The sequence below is a fragment of the Pipistrellus kuhlii genome, unplaced genomic scaffold, assembly GCF_014108245.1.
Source record: "Pipistrellus kuhlii isolate mPipKuh1 unplaced genomic scaffold, mPipKuh1.p scaffold_m20_p_58, whole genome shotgun sequence".
Taxonomy (NCBI): Eukaryota; Metazoa; Chordata; class Mammalia; order Chiroptera; family Vespertilionidae; genus Pipistrellus; species Pipistrellus kuhlii.
Genome location: NW_023425560.1, coordinates 535413 through 555678, shown reverse-complemented (window position 1 = coordinate 555678; position 20266 = coordinate 535413). Strand labels below are relative to the sequence as shown.

The 20266-nt window shown below is 73.4% G+C and overlaps 1 protein-coding gene across 9 annotated transcripts; it reads right to left on the bottom strand.

The window, feature by feature from the left end:
• Positions 1-1114: 1114 nt before the first annotated feature.
• On the bottom strand, positions 1115-17859 carry FGFR3 (fibroblast growth factor receptor 3). 9 transcript variants are annotated; one of them, XM_036417151.2, is made up of 18 exons: positions 17764-17856; positions 17260-17464; positions 12097-12366; positions 11941-11994; positions 10278-10447; positions 9248-9371; positions 8959-9149; positions 7093-7237; positions 6453-6640; positions 6187-6335; positions 5900-6021; positions 5666-5776; positions 4585-4775; positions 4382-4504; positions 4238-4308; positions 3956-4093; positions 2619-2724; positions 1115-2408 (listed from the first exon to the last, which is right to left on the bottom strand). In XM_036417151.2, exons 2-18 carry the CDS (start codon positions 17360-17362, stop codon positions 2262-2264), a joined length of 2403 nt encoding a protein of 800 aa, XP_036273044.1. In that variant the 5' UTR covers positions 17363-17464; positions 17764-17856; the 3' UTR covers positions 1115-2261. The 9 variants fall into 9 exon arrangements, with proteins under 9 accessions (XP_036273044.1, XP_036273042.1, XP_036273040.1 ...); XM_036417149.2 differs by having other exon boundaries at positions 10278-10450; positions 17764-17855; XM_036417147.2 differs by lacking the exon at positions 7093-7237 and adding an exon at positions 7905-8055 and having other exon boundaries at positions 17764-17855.
• Positions 17860-20266: the final 2407 nt, after the last annotated feature.

Genomic DNA, 20266 nt, shown 5'->3' with positions numbered 1-20266 from the left:
GTCCGGGCGGGGCCCTGGGCGCTCACCCGGGGCTCCTGCGGGCCCGGGCCGAGGCGCCTCCCCAGGGCTCAGGGTTCGGGCCTCACCTGAACCTGACCCAGGACAGGAACTCAGCAGAGGGGCCGGGTTTCCCAGAACCAGAGCGAACGTTCACACGGCCAGTGCCTCCCCCCGCACCCCAGGACACAGGGCGGGAGGGCGGACACGGTGCTCCCAGGCGGGTGGGGGGCCTGGGGTGCCGTCCAGGACCTGAGGAAGTCTGCGTGCCCCCCACCCCGCCCCCTGCCTGTGGGCGCTGCCTCCTCCAGGAGCTGCCTCCTCCTTCCGAAGCGGCCCATCGCTGCCGCCTGGCGCTGTGTCCCCTCCTGCCGTCAGGTGTGGGGTGCGGGAGCGCAGGGGGCGCTTTGGGGGGACGGCAGCCCTGGTGAGTGTGGGGGGGGCAGGAAGCCAACCAGGAGCAGGAGTGGCCACCAGTGCCGTCTGGAGCCCCTTGGGGCCTCCTGGAAACCAGCGGACGGGCTCAATGCCGGGTTCGGCACGTAACCTGGGCTCCAGGACCTGGGCCTGCCCACCCCCGGGGCCTCCCTGTCCCTCTTGCAGACACGGACACCGGGCGTCTGCACTTCCTGCCATCGAGGACCCGAGACCCAGGCCCTGGAGACCCTCAGGACACGGGGACTGTCCTGCCCGCCCACCGCTGGGCACCGACGCCTCCCCCAGGCCGTGCCAGGACCCACCCGCCGAGCCCTGTGCTGCGGGTCCAGGGGTGTGCAGAGGTGGCCGTCCCCTGGGCCCTCCCCCAGCACGTGCTGTCCTGCAACAGTGGCCACCCCTCCCTCCCCCCTCCCCCCACCCCCTTCCCCCCTCCCTCCCCCCTCCCTCCCCCCTCCCTTCCCCCTACCCCTCCCTCTCCCTCCCCCTCCCCCCTCCCTCCCCCTCCCTCCCTCCTCCCCCCTCCCTCTCCCCTCCCCCCTTCCCCCCTTCCCCCTCCCTCCCTCCCCCTCCCCCACCCCTCCCCCCTCCTCCCCTCCCCCCTCCCTCCCCCTCTGGGGGCGGCGACAGGGCCGCCAGGCCGCACAGGGCAGGAGACAGACGGCAGGAGTGCAGCAGAGGCTGAACGGAATCTGTTTATTTCTGGGAAGTGCGTTGGCCAGTTGGGGGCAACACCTCGGGCGCCCGCAGGCAGGGGCCCGCTCGGGCTCGGGCGCCCGCAGGCAGGACGAAGTGACGCCGGAGGCTCCCTCCCAGGCCCTGGGAGGCAGCCGGCTAGAAGGCTAGAAGCGTCGCATAAGAAGTGTTAAATCTACAGCAAATACGTCTCGTAAAAACCAATAAATTATATAGATAGATACACATAAACCGTAACACCTAAGGACGTCTGCGCCGGGGCAGGGCCCCGAGAACCTGTGGGAAAACACCGGCCCGCTCAGAGCCTGCCGAGCATCTGCAGCAGCAAACCTCCGGATGCGCAGAGGCGGCGCCCGGCCTGAGGGCCGCCCGGCGGGTGCAGGCCGGGGGCGCCCCGGGCCTCCGCACAAACCTCAGCTGTTAATAAGTTAAGGCGAAGCCACCGCGAGGGGCGGCGAACACTACAGCGTTGGGGTGGGGAAGGGACGGGCCGGGGCCATAAATAGCTTTTCAGACAGGTGGGTCCAGGTACAATTTTTAAAACAAAACTGCGGCCGGGGAGCCCTCCACGCGGGCGCCGTGTGTGTCCCGCCCGCAGGGGCCTCCCACCCAGCCCCCGGGGCCCGTGCTGCCCGTGTCCCAGCTTCTTCCACGGGGACTATTGGCCTACACGCGTGTCACACACGTGTTAGAGGAATGCACTCGTCTCTGGAGTCGCCCTCTCGGATAGAAGTTAAAGGCTCCCGCCTTCGGTACCCGTAATCTCAGTCTCGGGGGACAGGGTGGGAGGTGGGGCCTGGGGGCGTGTGCTAACATCACCCCAGGCGCAAGGTGCCGGTGGGTGGGCTCCGCTCGGGGCCTGAGGGCCCAGGGGCGGGGAGCCCCGTACATTCTACATCCGCCCTCCTGGCACCGCCGGGTCAGCGGCCGGGGGGCACGGTACAGCAGGGCGGGCACCAGGGACCCTACACCAGGGCCCGGAGACTCACGCACACGCACACGCACACGCACACGCACACACAAGGTGTCTGTCCGTCCGCCCGTCGGTGCAGGTCTGGAGCCGGGGCCGACGGCACACCCAGAGCAGCATGGCGGGCCGGGGCCCTCACGGGGGGCTCGGCCGAGGGCGGGGCTCACGTCTGTGGGCCCCCGCTGCTGGGCGGGGCGGGGGGCAGGAGGTCGTGGGCGAACACGGAGTCATCCCCCGAGGAGCCGGAGCTGGGGGTGTCCTGGCCGCCCGGCGAGTACTGCTCGAAGGGCACCGACAGGTCCAGGTACTCCTGCGGGGGGGGGGGTGTGCGGTGTGGGCGTCGGGCACGGCGCCTCCCCCCTCCCCCCCCTCCCGGCCTCGGCGGGCCTCCCCCTCCCCCACCCCCCGAACTCGGCGGGCCTCCCCCCCCCCCGGCCTCGGCGGGCCTCCCCCTCCCCCCCTCCCCCCCGGGCCTCGGCGGGCCCCCCCCCCCCCCCGGCCTCGGCGGGCGGGCACTCACGTCGGTGGAGGTCACGGTGAGGATGCGGTCCAGGTCCTCCACCAGCTGCTTGAAGGTGGGCCTCTGGGAGGGCACCGCGTGCCAGCACTCCCGCATCACCATGTACCTGCGGGGCACGGGGTGAGGCTGCGGCCCCCGCCCGGCCGTGCCCGCCTCCTCCCACCGGCCCGGGAACAGACCGCCACCGGGACCCGCACACGGACGCCGGGACCCGCACACGGACACGGGGACCCGCACACGGACCGGGGACCCGCACACGGACACGGGGACCCGCACACGGACGCCGGGACCTGCACACGGACCGGGACCCGCACACGGACACGGGGACCCGCACACGGACGCCGGGACCCGCACACGGACCGGGACCCGCACACGGACACGGGGACCCGCACACGGACCGGGGACCCGCACACGGACACGGGGACCCGCACACGGGGACCCGCACACGGACACGGGGACCCGCACACGGACCGGGGACCCGCACACGGACACGGGGACCCGCACACGGACACGGGGACCCGCACACGGACGCCGGGACCCCCACACGGACACGGGGACCCTCACACGGACCGGGGACCCGCACACGGACACGGGGACCCGCACACGGACCGGGGACCCCCACACGGACCGGGGACCCGCACACGGGGACCCGCACACGGACACGGGGACCCGCACACGGACACGGGGACCCGCACACGGACACGGGGACCCGCACACGGGGACCCGCACACAGACACGGGGACCCGCACACGGACACGGGGACCCGCACACGGGGACCCGCACACAGACACGGGGACCCGCACACGGACACGGGGACCCGCACACGGACACGGGGACCCGCACACGGGGACCCGTACACGGACCGGGGACCCGCACACGGACACGGGGACCCGCACACGGACACGGGGACCCGCACACGGACGCCGGGACCCGCACATGGACCGGGACCCACACACGGACACGGGGACCCGCACACGGACCGGGGACCCACACACGGACGCCGGGACCCCCACACGGACACGGGGACCCGCACACGGACACGGGGACCCGCACACGGACACGGGGACCCGCACACGGACACGGGGACCCGCACACGGACCGGGGACCCGCACACGGACACGGGGACCCGCACACGGACCGGGGACCCCCACACGGACCGGGGACCCGCACACGGACACGGGGACCCGCACACGGGGACCCGCACACGGACACGGGGACCCGCACACGGACGCCGGGACCTTGCACACGGACACCGGGACCCCCACATGGACCGGGGACCCGCACACGGACGCCGGGACCCGCACACGGACACGGACACGCCGGGGCAGGGCACTCACAGCTCGTGCGTGCAGTTGGCCGGCTTGTCCATGCGGTGCCCCTCCTTCAGCAGCTTGAACAGCTCCTCCACGGGGACGCCGGGGTACGGCGAGCCCCCCAGCGTGAAGATCTCCCACAGCAGCACCCCGAAGGACCAGCTGGGGGGACACACACGGCTCCCACCGGCCCGCAGCCCGGACGGGCCGGCCGGCAGAGGTGGCGGTGCCCGAGCTGCCCCCCCCCCCCCCCGCTCCTGGCGCCCCGCCCGGCCGGCCCTCACAGCCCCCCGTGCGGCCACGTACACGTCGCTCTGGTGGGTGTAGACGCGGTCGAACAGGGCCTCGGGCGCCATCCACTTCACGGGCAGCCGGCCCTGCGGACAGAGGCGGCGTTGTTGCCTGGCGCCCCCCCCCCGCGGCCCCGAACCCGCACCGGGCGCAGCTCACGTTGGTGGTCTTCTTGTAGTAGTCCAGGTTGTGCACGTCGCGGGCCAGGCCGAAGTCCGCGATCTTCATCACGTTGTCCTCCGTCACCAGCACGTTGCGGGCCGCCAGGTCCCGGTGGATGCACTGGGGGCGGCGGAGGCCGGGCTGAGCACCCGCCAGCCGCCCTGAGCGCCCGGCCCCCCCCCCGGGCCCCGGCCCCTCACCTTCTGCGAGGCCAGGTACTCCATGCCCCGGGCCACCTGGTAGGCGCAGGACACCAGGTCCTTGCAGGTGAGCTGCTCCTCCGGCAGCTTGCAGGTGTCGAAGGAGTAGTCGGTGCCCGGGGGCCGCCGCGCCCGAAGGTACTCCCGCAGGTTCCCCTTGGCCGCGAACTCCACCAGCACGTACAGGGGCCCTGGCGGGCATGGGCGCCTCAGGGGGGGCCGCCGCCCTGTGCACCCCCGCCCTCAGGGCACCCCCCGCCCTGTGCACCCCCGCCCTCAGGGCACCCCCCGCCCTGTGCACCCCCGCCCTCAGGGCACCCCCGCCCTGTGCACCCCCGCCCTCAGGGCACCCCCCGCCCTGTGACCCTCTCCCGCCCCACGTGCATCCCCCGCCCTGCATGCACCCTCCCCCTTTGTGCACCCTCCTCCCTCTGGGCACCCACTGCCCTCTGTGCACCCTCCCCCCCTGCATGCACCCCCCGCCCTGTGACCCCGCCCCACCCCATGTGCACCCCCCCACCCTGCGTGCACCCTCCTGCTGTGTGCACCCACCGCCCTGCATGCACCCTCCCCCTGGTGTGCACCCACTGCCCTCTGTGCACCCTCCCCCCTGCATGCATCCACCGCCCTGTGCACCCTCCTGCTATGTGCACCCTCCTCCCTCTGGGCACCCACCGCCCTCTGTGCACCCTCCCTGCTGTGTGCACCCACCGCCGTGTGCACCCTCTCTCCTGCATGCACCCCCTTCCCTGTGACCCCACCCCGCCCCACGTGCACCCCCCCACCCTGCGTGCACCCTCCTGCTGCGTGCACCCACCGCCCTGTGCACCCTCCCCCTGGTGTGCACCCTCCCCTTCTGTGCACCCTCCTCCCTCTGGGCGCCCACTGCCCTCTGTGCACCCACCGCCCTGCATGCACCCTCCCCCTGGTGTGCACCCTCCCGCTATGTGCACCCTCCTCCCTCTGGGTGCCCACTGCCCTGTGCACCCTCCCTGCTGTGTGCACCCACCGCCCTGCATGCACCCTCCCCCTGGTGTGCACCCACCGCCCTCTGTGCACCCTCCCTGCTGTGTGCACCCACCGCCCTGCGTGCAGGCGCCCAAGAGGTTGATGATGTTCTTGTGCTTCCCGATCATCTTCATCATCTCCATCTCCGACACCAGGTCCGAGAGGTCCTTGTCAGTGGCGTCATCTGTGCAGAGACGGAGGCCCGTTTGACAGGCTCCCTGCACCCTCCCCCCCCTCTGGCTCCCTGCACCCACACCCCCCCCCCGCTCCCTGCACCCCCCCCCCGCTCCCTGTGCCCCCCCCTCACCTTTCAGCATCTTCACGGCCACCGTGACGGGCTTGGTGGCCCGGTCCTTGTCGATGCCGATGGCCTCCGCCATGACCACTTGCCCGAAGCAGCCCTCGCCGAGGGGCTTGCCCAGGGTCAGCCTGCGGCAGGGGCAGAGGCAGTGAGGCCCAGGCAGCCTCAGAGCGGAGCCCCGCCCCTCCGGCCGCACGCCCATCCCCTCGGCTCCTACCGGTCACCCCTGAGCCCAGCCGGGCCTCCGCCCGGCAGCCCCCCGGCGGGGCCCGCCCAGCCCTGCCCACACTGACCGGGCCCGGGGCAGCTCCCACTTGGGGTCGGCGGGCAGCTCCAGCTCGGATACGTTGGCCAGCGCGGGGCCCTCGCCCGAGGACAGCCGGGCGATGCGCACGAGGGGCGTGTTGGAGTTCATGGACGAGTTCGACTCCAGGGACACCTGCTTGGGTGGGGGCAGGTTGGCGCCGCGGGGCCGTGGGGGGATGGGGTGCACCCGGGGCCTCCCACACCGAGGGGTCCCCGGGGACGGAGCCGGGCGGGCGGGCGCCTCCCTCGTTACCTGGCGCTTGAGTGGGAAGCGGGAGACCTTGTGCACGGCGGGCGCCAGGCCCTTCTTGGGGGGGCTGCGCAGGCGGCAGAGCGTCATGGCGGCCACCACCAGCACGAAGAGCAGGAAGCCCACGCCGTAGCTGAGCACGCCCGCGTACACGCTGCCCGCCTCGCCGGCCTCCGCCGGCTCCTCCTCGGCTGCGGAGACACGGGCGTTGGGGCCGCGGCTGGGGCCGGGGTCGGGGCGGCGCGGCCCGGCGAGGGGGGCCCGGGTCAGAGGCGCCGAGAGGAGGAGCCCAAGCGGAGCCACAGCACCCACGCCCGCCACCGGGGAGATGCCAGAGCCGCCGCGGGCCCTGCGGGCCGGACCGACTCCTTGTTTTTATTTCCATTGGTTTCCGAGAGGGAGGGAGAGGGAGAGCGGGAAACATCCATGACGACAGAGCATCATGGACCGGCCGCCTCCTGCACGCGCCTCACTAGGGACGGAGCCCACAGCGGGGCCTGTGCCCTGACGGGGAGTCAAACCCAGAACCTTCTATCCACGGAGCCACGCCGGACGGGAGCCCCGGGCCCCGGCGGTCCCTGGCGGCTTTGGCGTGTCCCGAGCCAGCGCCCAAAAGGTGCAGCGGCAGCAGCAGGAGCGGTACCTGGCAGCACCACCAGCCACGCAGAGTGATGGGAAAACCCGATAGAATTGCCCGCCAGACACGTGTACTCCCCCGCGTCCTCATAGGTGACATTGCGCAAGGACAGCACCTCTAGCTCCTTGTCGGTGGTGTTAGCGCCTGCCGTCTAGGAGAGAGAACAGAGCTAGGCCCGCCGCAGCCCGCATGAGCCAGCGTCCATGCGACGTCCCACCGGCTGCAAAGGAAACGCGCCACCACCACGGCCACGACCACGGCCACCGCCACGGCCACCGAACGTGGCCACGGCCACGGCCGCCACCAACACACCAAGGCCACGGCCACAGACGAGGCCACGGCCACGGCCGCCGAGGGTCCTCCGCCGCCTGCGTCCGCACGGAGCCCGAAGCCAGTCCCTTCACCGGCGAGTCCTCTGTCCCAGGTGAGCGCCAGGCGTGTGGCCAGCAGCGTGCAGGGTTAGCGTGGAAGCTGGGCGGGGGGTGGTAGGGCAGACAGGGGGCAGAGGGGCAGGCAGACCAACAGGAAGTGAGCAGGCAGCGGGCCGGGGCCGGGGCGATGGGAGGAAAGCAGGTGCACAGACAGAGGGCACGGCCCCTGCCAGGCTGAGGGCCTCTGGGGCAGACGGGCGCAGGCAGGGGCCGCGGGCTGGGGTCCAGGCAGGCAGGCAGGCAGGCGGCGTCACAGGAAGGCAGAGGCGCCAGCTTGCAGCGTGAGGCTGTGCGGCGGGTGGCGGGCGCGAGCAGGACGGCTGCGGGCGCGGGCCAGCGTCGGTGCTGGAGCTCGGCGTGCCAGGCAGCGTGGGACAGAGAAGTTACCTGCTCGGGGCCCGTGCACGCGCAGCCAAAAGGCCTTCTCAGACACGCCTATGAAATTGGTGGCTCGACAGAGGTACTCGCCCCCGTCGCGCGCGGACACATTGGCCAGGCGGAGGCGCGAGTCAGCCTCCGCAGTCTCACTGGTCCAGGACTGCGGGGAAAGAGAGCCGGCTCAGCGTGGCCCGGCTCAGCGTGCCCCGGCTCAGCGTGGCCCGGCGGACAGAGCCGGCTCAGCGTGCCCCGGCGGACAGAGCCGGCTCAGCGTGCACCGGGGGGGGGGACAGAGCCGGCTCAGCGTGCCCCGGCTCAGCGTGGCCCGGCGGACAGAGCCGGCTCAGCGTGCCCCGGCTCAGCGTGTCCCGGCTCAGCGTGTCCCGGCGGACAGAGCCGGCTCAGCGTGCCGGGGGGGGGGGGGGGGGGGGAGTGGCGGACGGGGCGGAGCAGGCCAGGAGGGCTGCCTGGAGGCGGCGTGCAGGCCCCTCGTGGCAGTCGACGGCGGTTCCACAGGGAGCGCCTTCCATGCATCCGCCCTCCCCAGCACGGAGCACGGGCGGGCCTGGCAGGCTCCGGAGAGGCCCTGGGGGGGTGCTCAGCCCCCCACCCCACCCGCAGCCCCGGAGCCCGGCCGGCCGGCCGTGGTGACGCCAGACAGCTCACATGCTGACCAGGCTGCAGACGCCAAGGCGGGGCCAGCATCCTCAGCCTGAGCCGTCCCAGCCCCTCCCTCCGGCCGGTCTCGTCTCCGAAACAGATGTTTCTCTTTGGGCTGCGAGTGTCGCAAGCACCGAGCCGGGTGGCCCGGCAGAACCCATGGAGGCCAGGCGCCCGGGCCCCGGGAGGCCGGCTGGGGGGCGCGCTGACCGCGCACAAACAACGAGGCCCCTCGCCCCGGCTCAGGGGCACCCCTGGCCTGCCGGGTGCGGGCGCCTCGGCCGCCCGGCCGGGGCTGAGCCACACGGAGGCACCCGAAGCCGGACGGAGCCGCAGGGGCAGCTGGCCTCGGGCCTCCGCGGAGCCCGCAGCCGCCCGCCCCCGCCCGCCCCGCGGCGCCCACCTTGAGCACGGTGACGTAGGGCGTGCCGTCCGGCCCCACTTTGCTGCCGTTGACCTCCACGTGCTTGAGCCACTGGATGTGGGGCTGCGCGTCGCTGTACACCTTGCAGTGGAACTCCACGTCGCTGCCCACCACGGCCGTCTGGTTGGCCGGCAGCCCCGCCTGCAGGATGGGCCGGTGCGGGGAGCGCTCTGCGGGCGGACGGACACAGACGGGGGCTCAGGGACCGCCCGGCCGGCTCCTGACCTCCTGGGCCCCGACCACTGGGCCCCTGACCGCCCGGCCTCACCCAGCACGTCCAGCGTGTAGGTCTGCCGGATGCTGCCCAGCCGGTTCTGCACCACACACGTGTAGTTGCCGCGGTCCGAGGGCACCACGCTCTCCATGACCAGGCTCCACTGCTGGTGCCGCAGCTGCAGGCACACGGGTGAACAGACGGGCGGTGAACAGACGGGGTGAGGGGGCAACAGGGGTGAACAGACAGACACCGGGGGAGCGGGCAGACGGGGGAGCGGGCAGACACCGGGGGAGTGGGCAGACGGGGGAGCGGGCAGACGGGGGAGCGGGCAGACGGGGGAGCGGGCAGACGGGGGGGGGGAGCGGGCAGACGGGGGGAGCGGGCAGACGGGGTGAAAAGACAGATGGGGGGGGGAGCGGGCAGACGGGGGAGCGGGCAGACGGGGGAGCGGGCAGACGGGGGAGCGGGCAGACACCGGGGGAGTGGGCAGACGGGGGAGCGGGCAGACGGGGGAGCGGGCAGACGGGGGAGCGGGCAGACGGGGGGGGGAGCGGGCAGACGGGGGGAGTGGGCAGATGGGGGGAGCGGACAGACGGGGGGAGCGGGCAGACGGGGTGAAAAGACAGATGGGGGGGGGGAGCGGGCAGACGGGGGAGCGGGCAGACGGGGGAGCGGGCAGACGGGGGAGCGGGCAGACGGGGGAGCGGGCAGATGGGGGGAGCAGACAGACGGGGGGGGAGCGGGCAGACGAGGGAGCAGGCAGACGGGGGAGCGGGCAGACGGGGGAGCGGGCAGATGGGGGGAGCGGGCAGACGGGGGGGGGAGCGGGCAGATGGGGGAGCGGGCAGATGGGGGGAGCGAGCAGACGGGGGGAGCAGACAGACGGGGGGGAGTGGGCAGACGGGGGGAGTGGGCAGATGGGGGGAGCGGACAGATGGGGGGAGCGGGCAGACGGGGGGGGGGAGCGGGCAGACGGGGGGGGGAGCGGGCAGACGGGGGAGCGGGCAGACGGGGGGAGCGGGCAGACGGGGGGAGTGGGCAGACGGGGGGGAGCGGGCACTGGGGAGGCCTGGGGTCCCACCTTGATGCCCCCGATGCGGTGTTCGCCCCGGAACTCCTTGCCGTTCTTCAGCCAGGAGATGGTGGGAGTGGGGTTGCCGGCCGCCGGGCAGCGGAAGCGCACGGTGTTGGCGGCGGGCACGGCCAGCAGCTTCTTCTCCATCCGCTCGGGCCGCGTCCAGTACGGGGCCCCTGCTGGGGGGGCACGCGGGGCCTGTGACCGGCGTGGGGGACCCCCTCCCTGTGCGCCCCCCCCTGGGCGCCCCCCCAGCGCCCCCCTTCCCGGGCACCCCCTCCCTGAGCGCCCCCTCCCTGGGCGCCCCCCCGTGCGCCCCCTCCCTGGGCGCCCCCCCTAGTGCCCCCCTTCCCGGGCGCCCCCCCCCCGAGCGCCCCCTCCCTGAGCGCCACTGAGCCAAGCCGGCCAGGACCCCAAGGTGCTTTCTGACAGGGGAGGTCTCCGAGGGGAGCCCCCCACCCAGCTGGCAGGGGCACAGCGCCCAGAACCAGAAGCCTGGAGGCACTGGGTGCTGCTGAGCTCACCAGCCGAGCCGCCTCTACAGCAGGCGCTCAGCCTGCGGGCAGCGGGAGGGACAGGAGGACAGACAGAGGGAGGGACAGAGCAGGATGGACAGAGGGACAGACAGCAGGAGGGACAGACAGAGGGAGGGACAGACAGCGGGAGGGACAGACAGAAGGAGGGGCAGGAGGAGGAACAGACAGCGGGAGGAACAGCGGGAGGGACAGGAGGAGGGACAGAGGGAGGGACAGACAGAGGGAGGGACAGGAGGAGGGACAGACAGCAGGAGGGACAGGGTGACAAGAGGCTTCGCCCACTCCCTCCCCGCCAGCCTGACTGGTTTTTCTCCTTCGCTGGCAGGTGGGGGAGCCTCCTGAGCCCTCCTGCCGTTTGGAGGCCGGCCCGGCGGGCGGGCGGGCGGGCTGGAGGGCGTCCCCAGGGGGAGGCGCCTTCCCCACAAGCCCCCCTCCAAGCCCCCATGACCGGGCAGCCACCCCACAGAGGGCTGAGGCCAGGGGGGAAGAGGAGCGTCTGGGTCCAGGGTCCGAGGCCGGGGGCAGTGGTGTGACCACCTCTGGAGGGCGGCCCTGCGCGACCCTCAGCGTCCAGGGCGGCCGGGACGGGGTGGGGGCCCGGGAGCGTGGGGCTGGGAGAGGGCAGGGCCGCCTCGGGGGTCACCAGGGCCGCCTGGATCTCAGACCCCCAGGCTCCGCTCGGGTCCTCTCCACCTTGTCCGCTGGACCCCCAGGGCCAGCCCCTTCACGCTGGGCACAGCCGCCTGCCCCGTCCAGGCCAGCATCAGGACGCACACCCACAGCCACCAGGGGGCGCCGCAGCACCCCTTCCCAGGAAAGGTGCCGCCCTGGCCACCGTCCCCTCTGCACGGACTGTTTGCCCCCACCCCCCACCCTCAGCCCTGGCCCCGCTGCCACTGAACTCCACCCTGGTACCCTACCACCCAGGCAGGCCCTCCACAGGCCAACCCCCAGCCCAGCCCCTCGTCTGCAACACCCGCACCCCCACGCCCGCTGCCCCCCCCCCCAGCTCAGGGCCACCCCACACCGAGGGGACCCGCTCGTAACCGAAACGGGGTGCCCAGGCCGTGGTCTCTCACAGCGGGGGCGCCAGCGGCACCATCCCTGAGGGGGCGGGGCGGGGCCTGGCTCACCTGTGTCCTCTGCCTCGTCCTCCCCATCTTCATCGTCTCCCGAGGACGGGGCATCTGCAGGGCCGGGGAGAGGGCCATGGAGGGGCCGTGCCCACCCCACCCAGGCACCCTCCTCTCTGACCTGTCCCCCGCACCCACCTGCCAGCCGGCACCCACCTGTCACCCGCACGCTGAAGCGGCACAGCTCGCGCTGGGTGGGCTGCTGCCGGCAGCTGTAGGCCCCGGCGTCCTCCTGGGAGGCGTTGAGCACCTGCAGCCGCCGCGGCCCCAGCAGCAGGCGGTCCGAGGGCACCAGCCCCGCCCCGTCCTTGGCCCAGACGGTGGGCCCCGTGGGGGCGCCCTCGGGCGGGCGGCAGCTCAGCTCCACGGTGTCCCCACTGCCGAACACCAGCTGCTCCTGCTGGGGCGGCTCCGGCCCCGGGGCCTCTGGGGGGACGGGACCAGGCGGTGAGGACAAGGCCCGGCTCAGGCCCGGAGGCCCGGCCTCAGCGGGCTCAGGGCCCGGGCGGTGGGGTCCCGCAAACCACCGAGGACGGCCGGCCGGCAGGCCCCGTGCAGCCTCGCCCGCGGGCCGGGCCGGGACCGTGGCCACGGGCACGGCGCTCGGCTCCCGGCTCGCAGGCTGCCCCAGGGCCGACAGCCCTCCGCAGCCTCCGCACCACGGACCTTCCTCCGAGTCCTGCCGGCCATTCAGGATCGCAGAACCCATTCTGCTCGGGTGAAGGGAGTGGGGCCCCAGTTCACAGGCGACAGCACAGGCTGGGGAGAGGCTGTCCAGGGGGGCCGGGCCGGCCTGGCTCAGGCAGAGTGTCGGCCGAGGAACCAGGAGCTCAGGGTTCGAATCCCGGCCAGGACCCAGGCCTGGGTTTCAGGCTCCATCCCCAGTGGGGGGCGTGCAGGAGGCAGCTGATCAACGATGCTCTCTCATTATTGATGTTTCTCTCTCTCCCCTTCCTCTCTGAAATCAATAAAAATACATATTTTTAAAAACATCACAGGAGGCGGCCACCTCAGCACTCCAGCGGCTGCCCAGCTCCCCGGAGGCCAGCGAGGCCGGAGGCCCGAGGACACGCCGCCGGTTGGGCTGACCACCACCCGGCCTCCCTGCCAGGCCAGACAATGCCCGGCGAGGCGGCAGCCGGGCTGCGGGCCCAGGACGGCCGGGTGGTCCGGCCGCACAGGCCCCCGCCCCGCCCGCCGGTCCGAGCGCCTTGTCATTCTGCCGACGCGTGGCCTAGATTCGAGGCCCAGCTGCCCCTCTGCGGCCGGCTCCCTGGACAGGCCGGCCTGGCCCCACCGTGGCGGCCTCCCAGGCCGTGCCCGCGGGAAGGTGTGCGGAAGCGTCTGAGTCCGCGTCCGTGGGGACCTCGTGGTGCAGCCCCCAGCCTGGCCGCTGTGTCCTGTGGGGACCGCCCAGGGCCGGGAGCCGGCGGAGGCCCAGAATGGGCCGGGGCAGCCGCAGCCAGGCCCCGGCCAAGGGCAACAGCACTGGTTCCGGTGTGGCCTGGGCAGGGCGGCATCGGCACAAGGGCTGGCTCCAACCGAGTCCAGCCGGGGCCGGAGGGACCGAGCGCCCCAGGCAGACACGCCCGGCAGCCATCTGCAGAGGTGGCTGATGGGTGAGGGGTGAGGGGCTGACCCCTGACCTGCCCGCCACTCTGCTCAGCTGGGTGCCTGCATAGGCCAGAGCCCCCCAGACCAGGCCAGTCTCCACCCCTGCAGACCCAACGCAGCGGGCCCACTCAGAGCATTGGGGGACCCAGAGAGCCATGGGGGACCCCACTCAGAGCCATGGGGGACCCCACTCAGAGCCATGGGAGACCCAGAGAGCCATGGGGGACCCAGAGAGCCATGGGGGACCCCACTCAGAGCCATGGGGGACCCCACTCAGAGCCATGGGGGACCCCACTCAGAGCCATGGGAGACCCAGAGAGCCATTGGGGACCCAGAGAGCCATGGGGGACCCCACTCAGAGCCATGGGAGACCCCACTCAGAGCATTGGGGGACCCCACTCAGAGCATTGGGGGACCCCACGGAAAGCCATTGGGGACCCCAGGAAGAGCCATGGAGGACCCGCAGAGAGCCATGGGGGACCCCACGGAAAGCCATGGGGGACCCCACGGAAAGCCATTGGGGACCCCACGGAAAGCCATGGGGGACCCCACGGAAAGCCATGGGGGACCCCACGGAAAGCCATTGGGGACCCCACGGAAAGCCATGGGGGACCCCAGAGAGCCATGGGGGACCCCACGGAAAGCCATGGGGGACCCCAGAGAGCCATGGGGGACCCCACAGAAAGCCATGGGGGACCCCACGGAAAGCTATGGGGGACCCCAGAGAGCCATGGGGGACCCCACGGAAAGCCATTGGGGACCCCACGGAAAGCCATGGGGGACCCCAGAGAGCCATGGGGGACCCCACGGAAAGCCATGGGGGACCCCAGAGAGCCATGGGGGACCCCACGGAAAGCCATGGGGGACCCCAGAGAGCCATGGGGGGCCCCACGGAAAGCCATGGGGGACCCCAGAGAGCCATGGGGGACCCCACGGAAAGCCATGGGGGACCCCACAGAAAGCCATGGGGGACCCCAGAGAGCCATGGGGGACCCCACGGAAAGCTATGGGGGACCCCAGAGAGCCATGGGGGACCCCACGGAAAGCCATGGGGGACCCCAGAGAGCCATGGGGGACCCCACGGAAAGCCATGGGGGACCCCAGAGAGCCATGGGGGACCCCACGGAAAGCCATGGGGGACCCCAGAGAGCCATGGGGGACCCCACGGAAAGCCATGGGGGACCCCAGAGAGCCATGGGGGACCCCACGGAAAGCCATGGACCCCGGAGAGCCATGGGGGACCCCAGAGAGCCATGGGGGACCCCAGAGAGCCATGGGGGACCCCACGGAAAGCCATGGACCCCGGAGAGCCACAGGGTGGACACAGCATCCAGCTCGGACCGCAGGCAGGCGCTCAGAGACAGAGCCGGTGTGGAGTGTGGAAGCTGCCACTCCGCGCACCAGGGACAGGCTTTGTTTTTAAAACATATATATCTTCATTGATCTCGGGGACGAAGGGGAGACAGAGCACCCGTAGCACCCGTGATGAGAGAATCAGGGATCGGCTGCCTCCGGCGCGCCCCCCTCGGGGGACGGAGCCCGCAGCCCAGGCTGGTGCCCGAACAGGGGCAGGCACTGCGGAGGGACCCTGGCCCCGGGACAGCTCTGGCCGCCCCTCCCCGGAAACCTGGAAAGTTTCATAACCAAGTCAGGGGGCTGGGGGGCTGGGGGGCTGGGCGGGCTAATGAGGGCTTAGGGATTATGGGCCCTAATCCTCCTACAACCCCTCCATTATCAGTCTCCAGGGGCAGGTGAGGAGGGGGGGGGGAGCGGGAGCCCGGGCAGGGCAGGGCTCAGGGTCAGGAAGCACCGCCCCCCATTCCAGCTTTCACTTGTGAACCACGCAGGCCGGTGTGGCCCGTGGGCAGGCGGGTCCCACCTCCTCCAGGAGAGCCCCTTCCGTTGAGAGACGGGGTCAGTGGCCAACACCGGGCCTTACAAGCTCAGGGGGACGGGCCGAGACCAAAGCCACCCACTGGGTGCCTGCAAGGACGCGCCGAACTGGCCACAGCAGCGTGGCGGTCGGGCCTGGCGGGCCGCGTCCCAGGCCTGCCGTTCCGGACGGGGGTCAGACTTCACCTCTGCAGGGGCCTGAGCCCTGCACTCGGATAACACGCCTCGGACAGCGACCTGCCTGACCCTCCGGGGTGCACGGAAACCACGTTATCCGGCGGCCGCAGCCGCACCATCGCTCCGTCGGGAAGGCCACCCCCGCGCCCGGCGACCTCGGGGATAAACCAGGCTGCCAGCCTCCTCTCAGCCCCGGCCTTCTCAGGGCACAGCCCCCGGGGGCCGAGGCGGAGGGAGGGGGCCTGGGCTCGGGCCGGGTTAATGAACCACCAGCGGCCGCGGAGGCTCAAAGTCCAGCCGCTGGGACGGAGGAGGTGGGAGAGGCAGCAGCCTGGCCTCCCTCCCGGGGAATGCTCAGCACAGGGGCCCCCGGCCGGCAGGCCAGCCCAGGGGCGCCTCCTGCTGCCCACCCTCTTCCCGGAGGGGGACCCCGCCCCCGGGAGAGCAGGGCCCCCTGGGAAGCAGGGGCTGCTGCTGGGGCTGGGCGGCCAGCGCACACACAGCCCGCTGTCCCTGACCCCGGCCAGCTGGCTCCTGGCTCACGTCCCGGGGGAGGGCCAGCGGGACCTCTGGAAATTTCACGGGAACTTTGTATTTTTCCTGCCCGGCCCACCTCTTGGAGGAACCGGATTAAGTTTATTGACCTATCCACTCACTACCTGTTCCTCCAGCCCCGCGGGGCGGGGCGGGGAGGACGCTCAGAGGCGGCCAGGCTCCTTCCCGGCCTCGGCTTGGGGCCCTCCTGTCCGTCCGGCCGCCGCCCGCCTCCTGCGGTGGAAGGGGCGCCCAGGCCCGGTCTCCGGAGGGCAGGGCCCGGCCGGTCGCCGCCCCCTCGCTGACATGGGGAGTAATATCTTTATCTGAATGCCGATGGGAATGCTAATGGGGTCCGCCGGCCGCGCCCCGGGAAGCGGGCGCCGAAAGCGCGCGCTGACCTCGCGGCCCCTGTCACGCCGGAGTGACACGCCATTCAGCGGCCGTTCATTCATAAAATGACATTGTTCGGCGGCCGGGGGCGCGGGCCGGCCGCCATCTGCCCGCCCGGCCCCGCCCGGCCGCTCGCACCTCCCGCCGGCCTGCGCCTGCGGCCGCCGGGCACAAAGGAGCGGCTGTTCGCGCCCGCGGGCGGGGCTGAGCTCACCGGGGCCGCCGTCCGCGCCCGGCGGGGCAGGGCCCGCAGCCCGTCCCGCCCGCGCCCCGAGGGGACGGTCCCCCGCGGGCTCCCCGGGGCGGCATCCCGCACCGGGCCGGGCGCACAGACCCGCCGCCGCCGCTGCTCCGCCCGCGGCCGGGCCTCCCGGGACCCCGACGTCCCGGACCCTGACCGCCGGCGGGTCCGCGGCCACCCGCCCCGGGCGCGGCTGGCGTGCGGTGCGCCCGCGGGGGCAGACCCCGTCCCCACCGGCCCCGCTCCTCTCCTCCCGGAGCGCCCGCTGCCGGACTGGCCCTGGCGGGAGCCGGGCTGGGAGCGGGGAGCCGCACCGACAGCGGAAACCCCGGCCCGCAGCCCGGAGGCAGCCGGCCCCCCGACGGCGCGCGGGGCGGGGCGGACCCCACGGCCAGCCGCGGCGCCGGAGGCCAGTCCCCGCGCCCTCGCACCCGCGCCCCGTGCCGCCCGGCCCCGCCGCCGCTTACCTGCCACTCTCCGCGCGACGCGCCGCTCCGCGCCCGGGGGCCCCGCGGCGCCGGCCACCACGGCGGCCGCGCAGAGCGCCAGCGCCCAGGCCGGGGCGCCCATGGCGGCGGGGGCCCTAGGTGCGCGCGGGCTGGCCGCCCATGTCCGTCCGTCCGTCCGTGCGTCCGCTCCGCTCCGCGGCGGGAGGCGCCGCTCGCGCGGGGTCTGCGGGAGGCGGCGGCGGTGACTCGGGGGCCGGGCGCGCCGGGGGGCGGCGGCGGGGGCCGGCCCCGCGCCCGGTCCCGGGACCCCGGCCGCCCCGCCCGCGCCGCCGCCCAGCGCTCCGGGCCGCCTGGCGCCGCCGCCGCCCGCCGGGCCCTCCCTCCGCCCCTTCCCTCCCCGGCGGCCGCTGCGCCCTCCCAGGCGGCGGCGGCAAACTTTCCGGAGCGGGAAGCCCGCGCCGCCGGCCGCCCGGAGCGCTCCGCCCGGCCCGCCGCCCGCCGCCCGCCGCGCCCGCCACCGACCTGCGCCCGCTGCGGAGCCCCTTCCCCCGCCGCGCCCCTCGCTCCCTCCCGCGCCGGCCGGTGCGTGTCCCCGGCGACCAGGACGGGACGCGGCGCCGCTGCCTCCGCCGCCGCCACCGCGCACTGAGCCCGGCCGGCGGCAGCCAGAGGGCCGGCCCGCGCCCGCCCCGCCCCGCCCCGCCAGCCCCGCCCGCCCGCCGCGATCCGGCGGCCCCTCCCTCCCCTGGGGCGGCCGGGCCGGGGCGGGGCGGGCGCTCCTGCCCGCCGAGGGGATTAGCGGGGGTGAGGCCCGCGGGGGCGCCGGGCGGTCTCGGAGGGCGTGGGAGCCCAGGGGAGGCGAGGGGGGTCCCGGCCCCCCGCCGGGCGCGCAGGGAGGCCCAGCGCAGACCTGGATGGCCCGCGCGCACCGGCATCTCCCGCCGCTCAGGGGGTCCCGTGGTGAAGCGGGTCCGAGAGGCTGCAAAGCCAAGGAGCTGCTCCCGCTGAGCCCCGAGGTGTGCGCAGCTCCCCTCGGTGCGGCGTGGAGGGGCGGGGTGCCCCGAGCAAAGGCCGGTGCAGGGCCGCTCCGCCTGTTTGCATGTCTGCAGCTGCGCTGCCCCAGAGGCCGGGTCATTCCCCTGCTCCCCAGGAGGCATCAGATGGAGGCCAGGGGCTGAGGAAGCACCCGGGAGCCAGGGGCAGAGCCTGAGGTGTGCCCGCTGGGCAGGACCCCAGGGGCCGGCTCCTGTGCCACCTTCACAGGGAGAGGCCCTTCGCCCACCTTCAGGCCCGCGCAGGATGGTCAGCGCCCGCAGGAGCCAGAGAGGGGCCCCCTGGGCGTGGCTCTGGGACTCAGTTTGCTCACCTGAAAAATGGGCATGAGCACCCTCTGTGACAGGCTGCTTGGGCTAAGCACGGCCCCCAGCCTCTGAGGCCAGACTTGGAGGTACAGGAGGGCCCAGCCCAGGGAGCCCTCTAGCCCGCCCACAGGCAAGCACCTCTGCCCATCCGCCACCCCATCCCCTGCCCTGCCCAGGCCCGCGTCTCCCAGACAGGCCGGGGCCCGCTGAGCCCCAGTCTCAGCCCAGGCCACCCACCGGGTCCTCCCAGGATGCAGCCCAGGGCCCGGGACACACTGCCCCAATCTGTCAATCAGTCACTAATCAGCTGCAGGGTGGGTGTGGGGGGCCGGCTCCGTTGGCCTGAACCCCTGCTTTCCTTTAGATGAAGTCGGTAGGCCGGCCGGAGTCAGAGGGGGGGCGAGGAGGGGACCAGTCAGCCACGGCTGGCCTCCCAGGGGACCCTCCTGAGGCCCCAGGGCTCTCCGTGTCCCAGTCGGTGCCCTCCCTGCCCCGGGGGAGCATCCTTCCTGCCTCCGGCACTGAGCCTGGGCCGGTGTTGGTTCTGAGGGCCCAAGTGGCTGCTAAGTCCCCCACCGCCGTCCTGTCCCCACCAGCCACAGCATAGGAAGCGCCCACTGCCTCTTGCCCCCCGGCTGCTGTGAGGGTTTGGCCAGCAGGCAGGGCCCGGCACACCTGCCTCCTGCCTCTCCCAGGCCGGCAGGGAGGCGAGCAGACCCGGCCGACCCGCACCTGCAGCCCCCGCCCACCCCCGGGGGCTGGGACCGGGCTCCGGCTCCTGCCTCCCAGCCTCGGGGCCCCGGCGTCCGCGCTGCGTCTGCCCCGCTCCAGCCCTGGTCACAGGCCTCCCATGGTGGACAGGACACGGTCATCGGTGCCGGGCCCACCGTGACCTCCCCAGGACACCCCTCGCCTCCAGAGCCGCACCTGCAAAGACCCTTCTCCCAAGGAGCGCACAGGGCGGGGGCGGGGGCAGGACCTGGACGGCCCCTCTGCCTGGTCCTCGGGGGACGCCCCTCCAGGGCACTGTCTGGTGGCGTTCAGGTCAGAGGTCAGGGCCTCTGGGGGCCGGGCTGACCCAGCCAGATTGCTGCCAGAGGTCTGAGGGTCCTGCGAGGCCAGATGAGGAGCCCGGCGTGGCCCGGGAGGGCTGCGGGAGGTGCGGTCAGAGGAGACGAGGGCGGTGTGTCCCCAGGCCTTCCTCCTGGGCCGGCCAGGCCCTGCTCACCACCACCTCTGTCACGTCCGACACTCCGTGACGCTTCCCGTACACCAGGCACAGCAGCCTGACTGCCATAGCCCCCGGGGTGACTGCTCCAGGACCCTGTGCGACCTCCACGGCACAGGCCGAGCGGGGGAGCCAGGCGGGAACAGAGCACCCTCAGGACTCACCCCCCGCACGCCCACCCGTCTCCCAAGGCCCAGACCCACGGGTCTCCGGGTGAAGGTGAGGGTGGGCGGGCGGCCCGGCGGGTGACTCAGGGCCGCGGCTTGCTGGGGCCTGTGCCGAGGCCGTGAGCTCCGTAGGGCCTTGTGGGAGGGGCGTGGGGAGCGGGCGCCGGGGAGCAGGGCCTGCAATCGCCCGCCTCTCTCCCCGCACCGGGCCAGGCTGATGTTGGGACGTGGCGGTGAGGGGCGTGCAGCCAGGGCCCCTCCCGATGTGG

Bases quoted from the DNA above. Each gene is read 5' to 3' on its own strand.
- FGFR3 (XM_036417145.2), bottom strand. From the start codon at position 17,362: ATGGGCGCCCCGGCCTGGGCGCTGGCGCTCTGCGCGGCCGCCGTGGTG. The intron at 6,022-6,186 runs GTCAGTGTGGGC...CCCCTGCCGCAG, and splicing joins TGGGAGCTGCCCCGGGCCCG to GCTGACCCTGGGCAAGCCCC. The intron at 5,777-5,899 runs GTGAGGGGGGGG...GTCTCTGCACAG, and splicing joins GGCCGTGAAGATGCTGAAAG to ATGACGCCACTGACAAGGAC.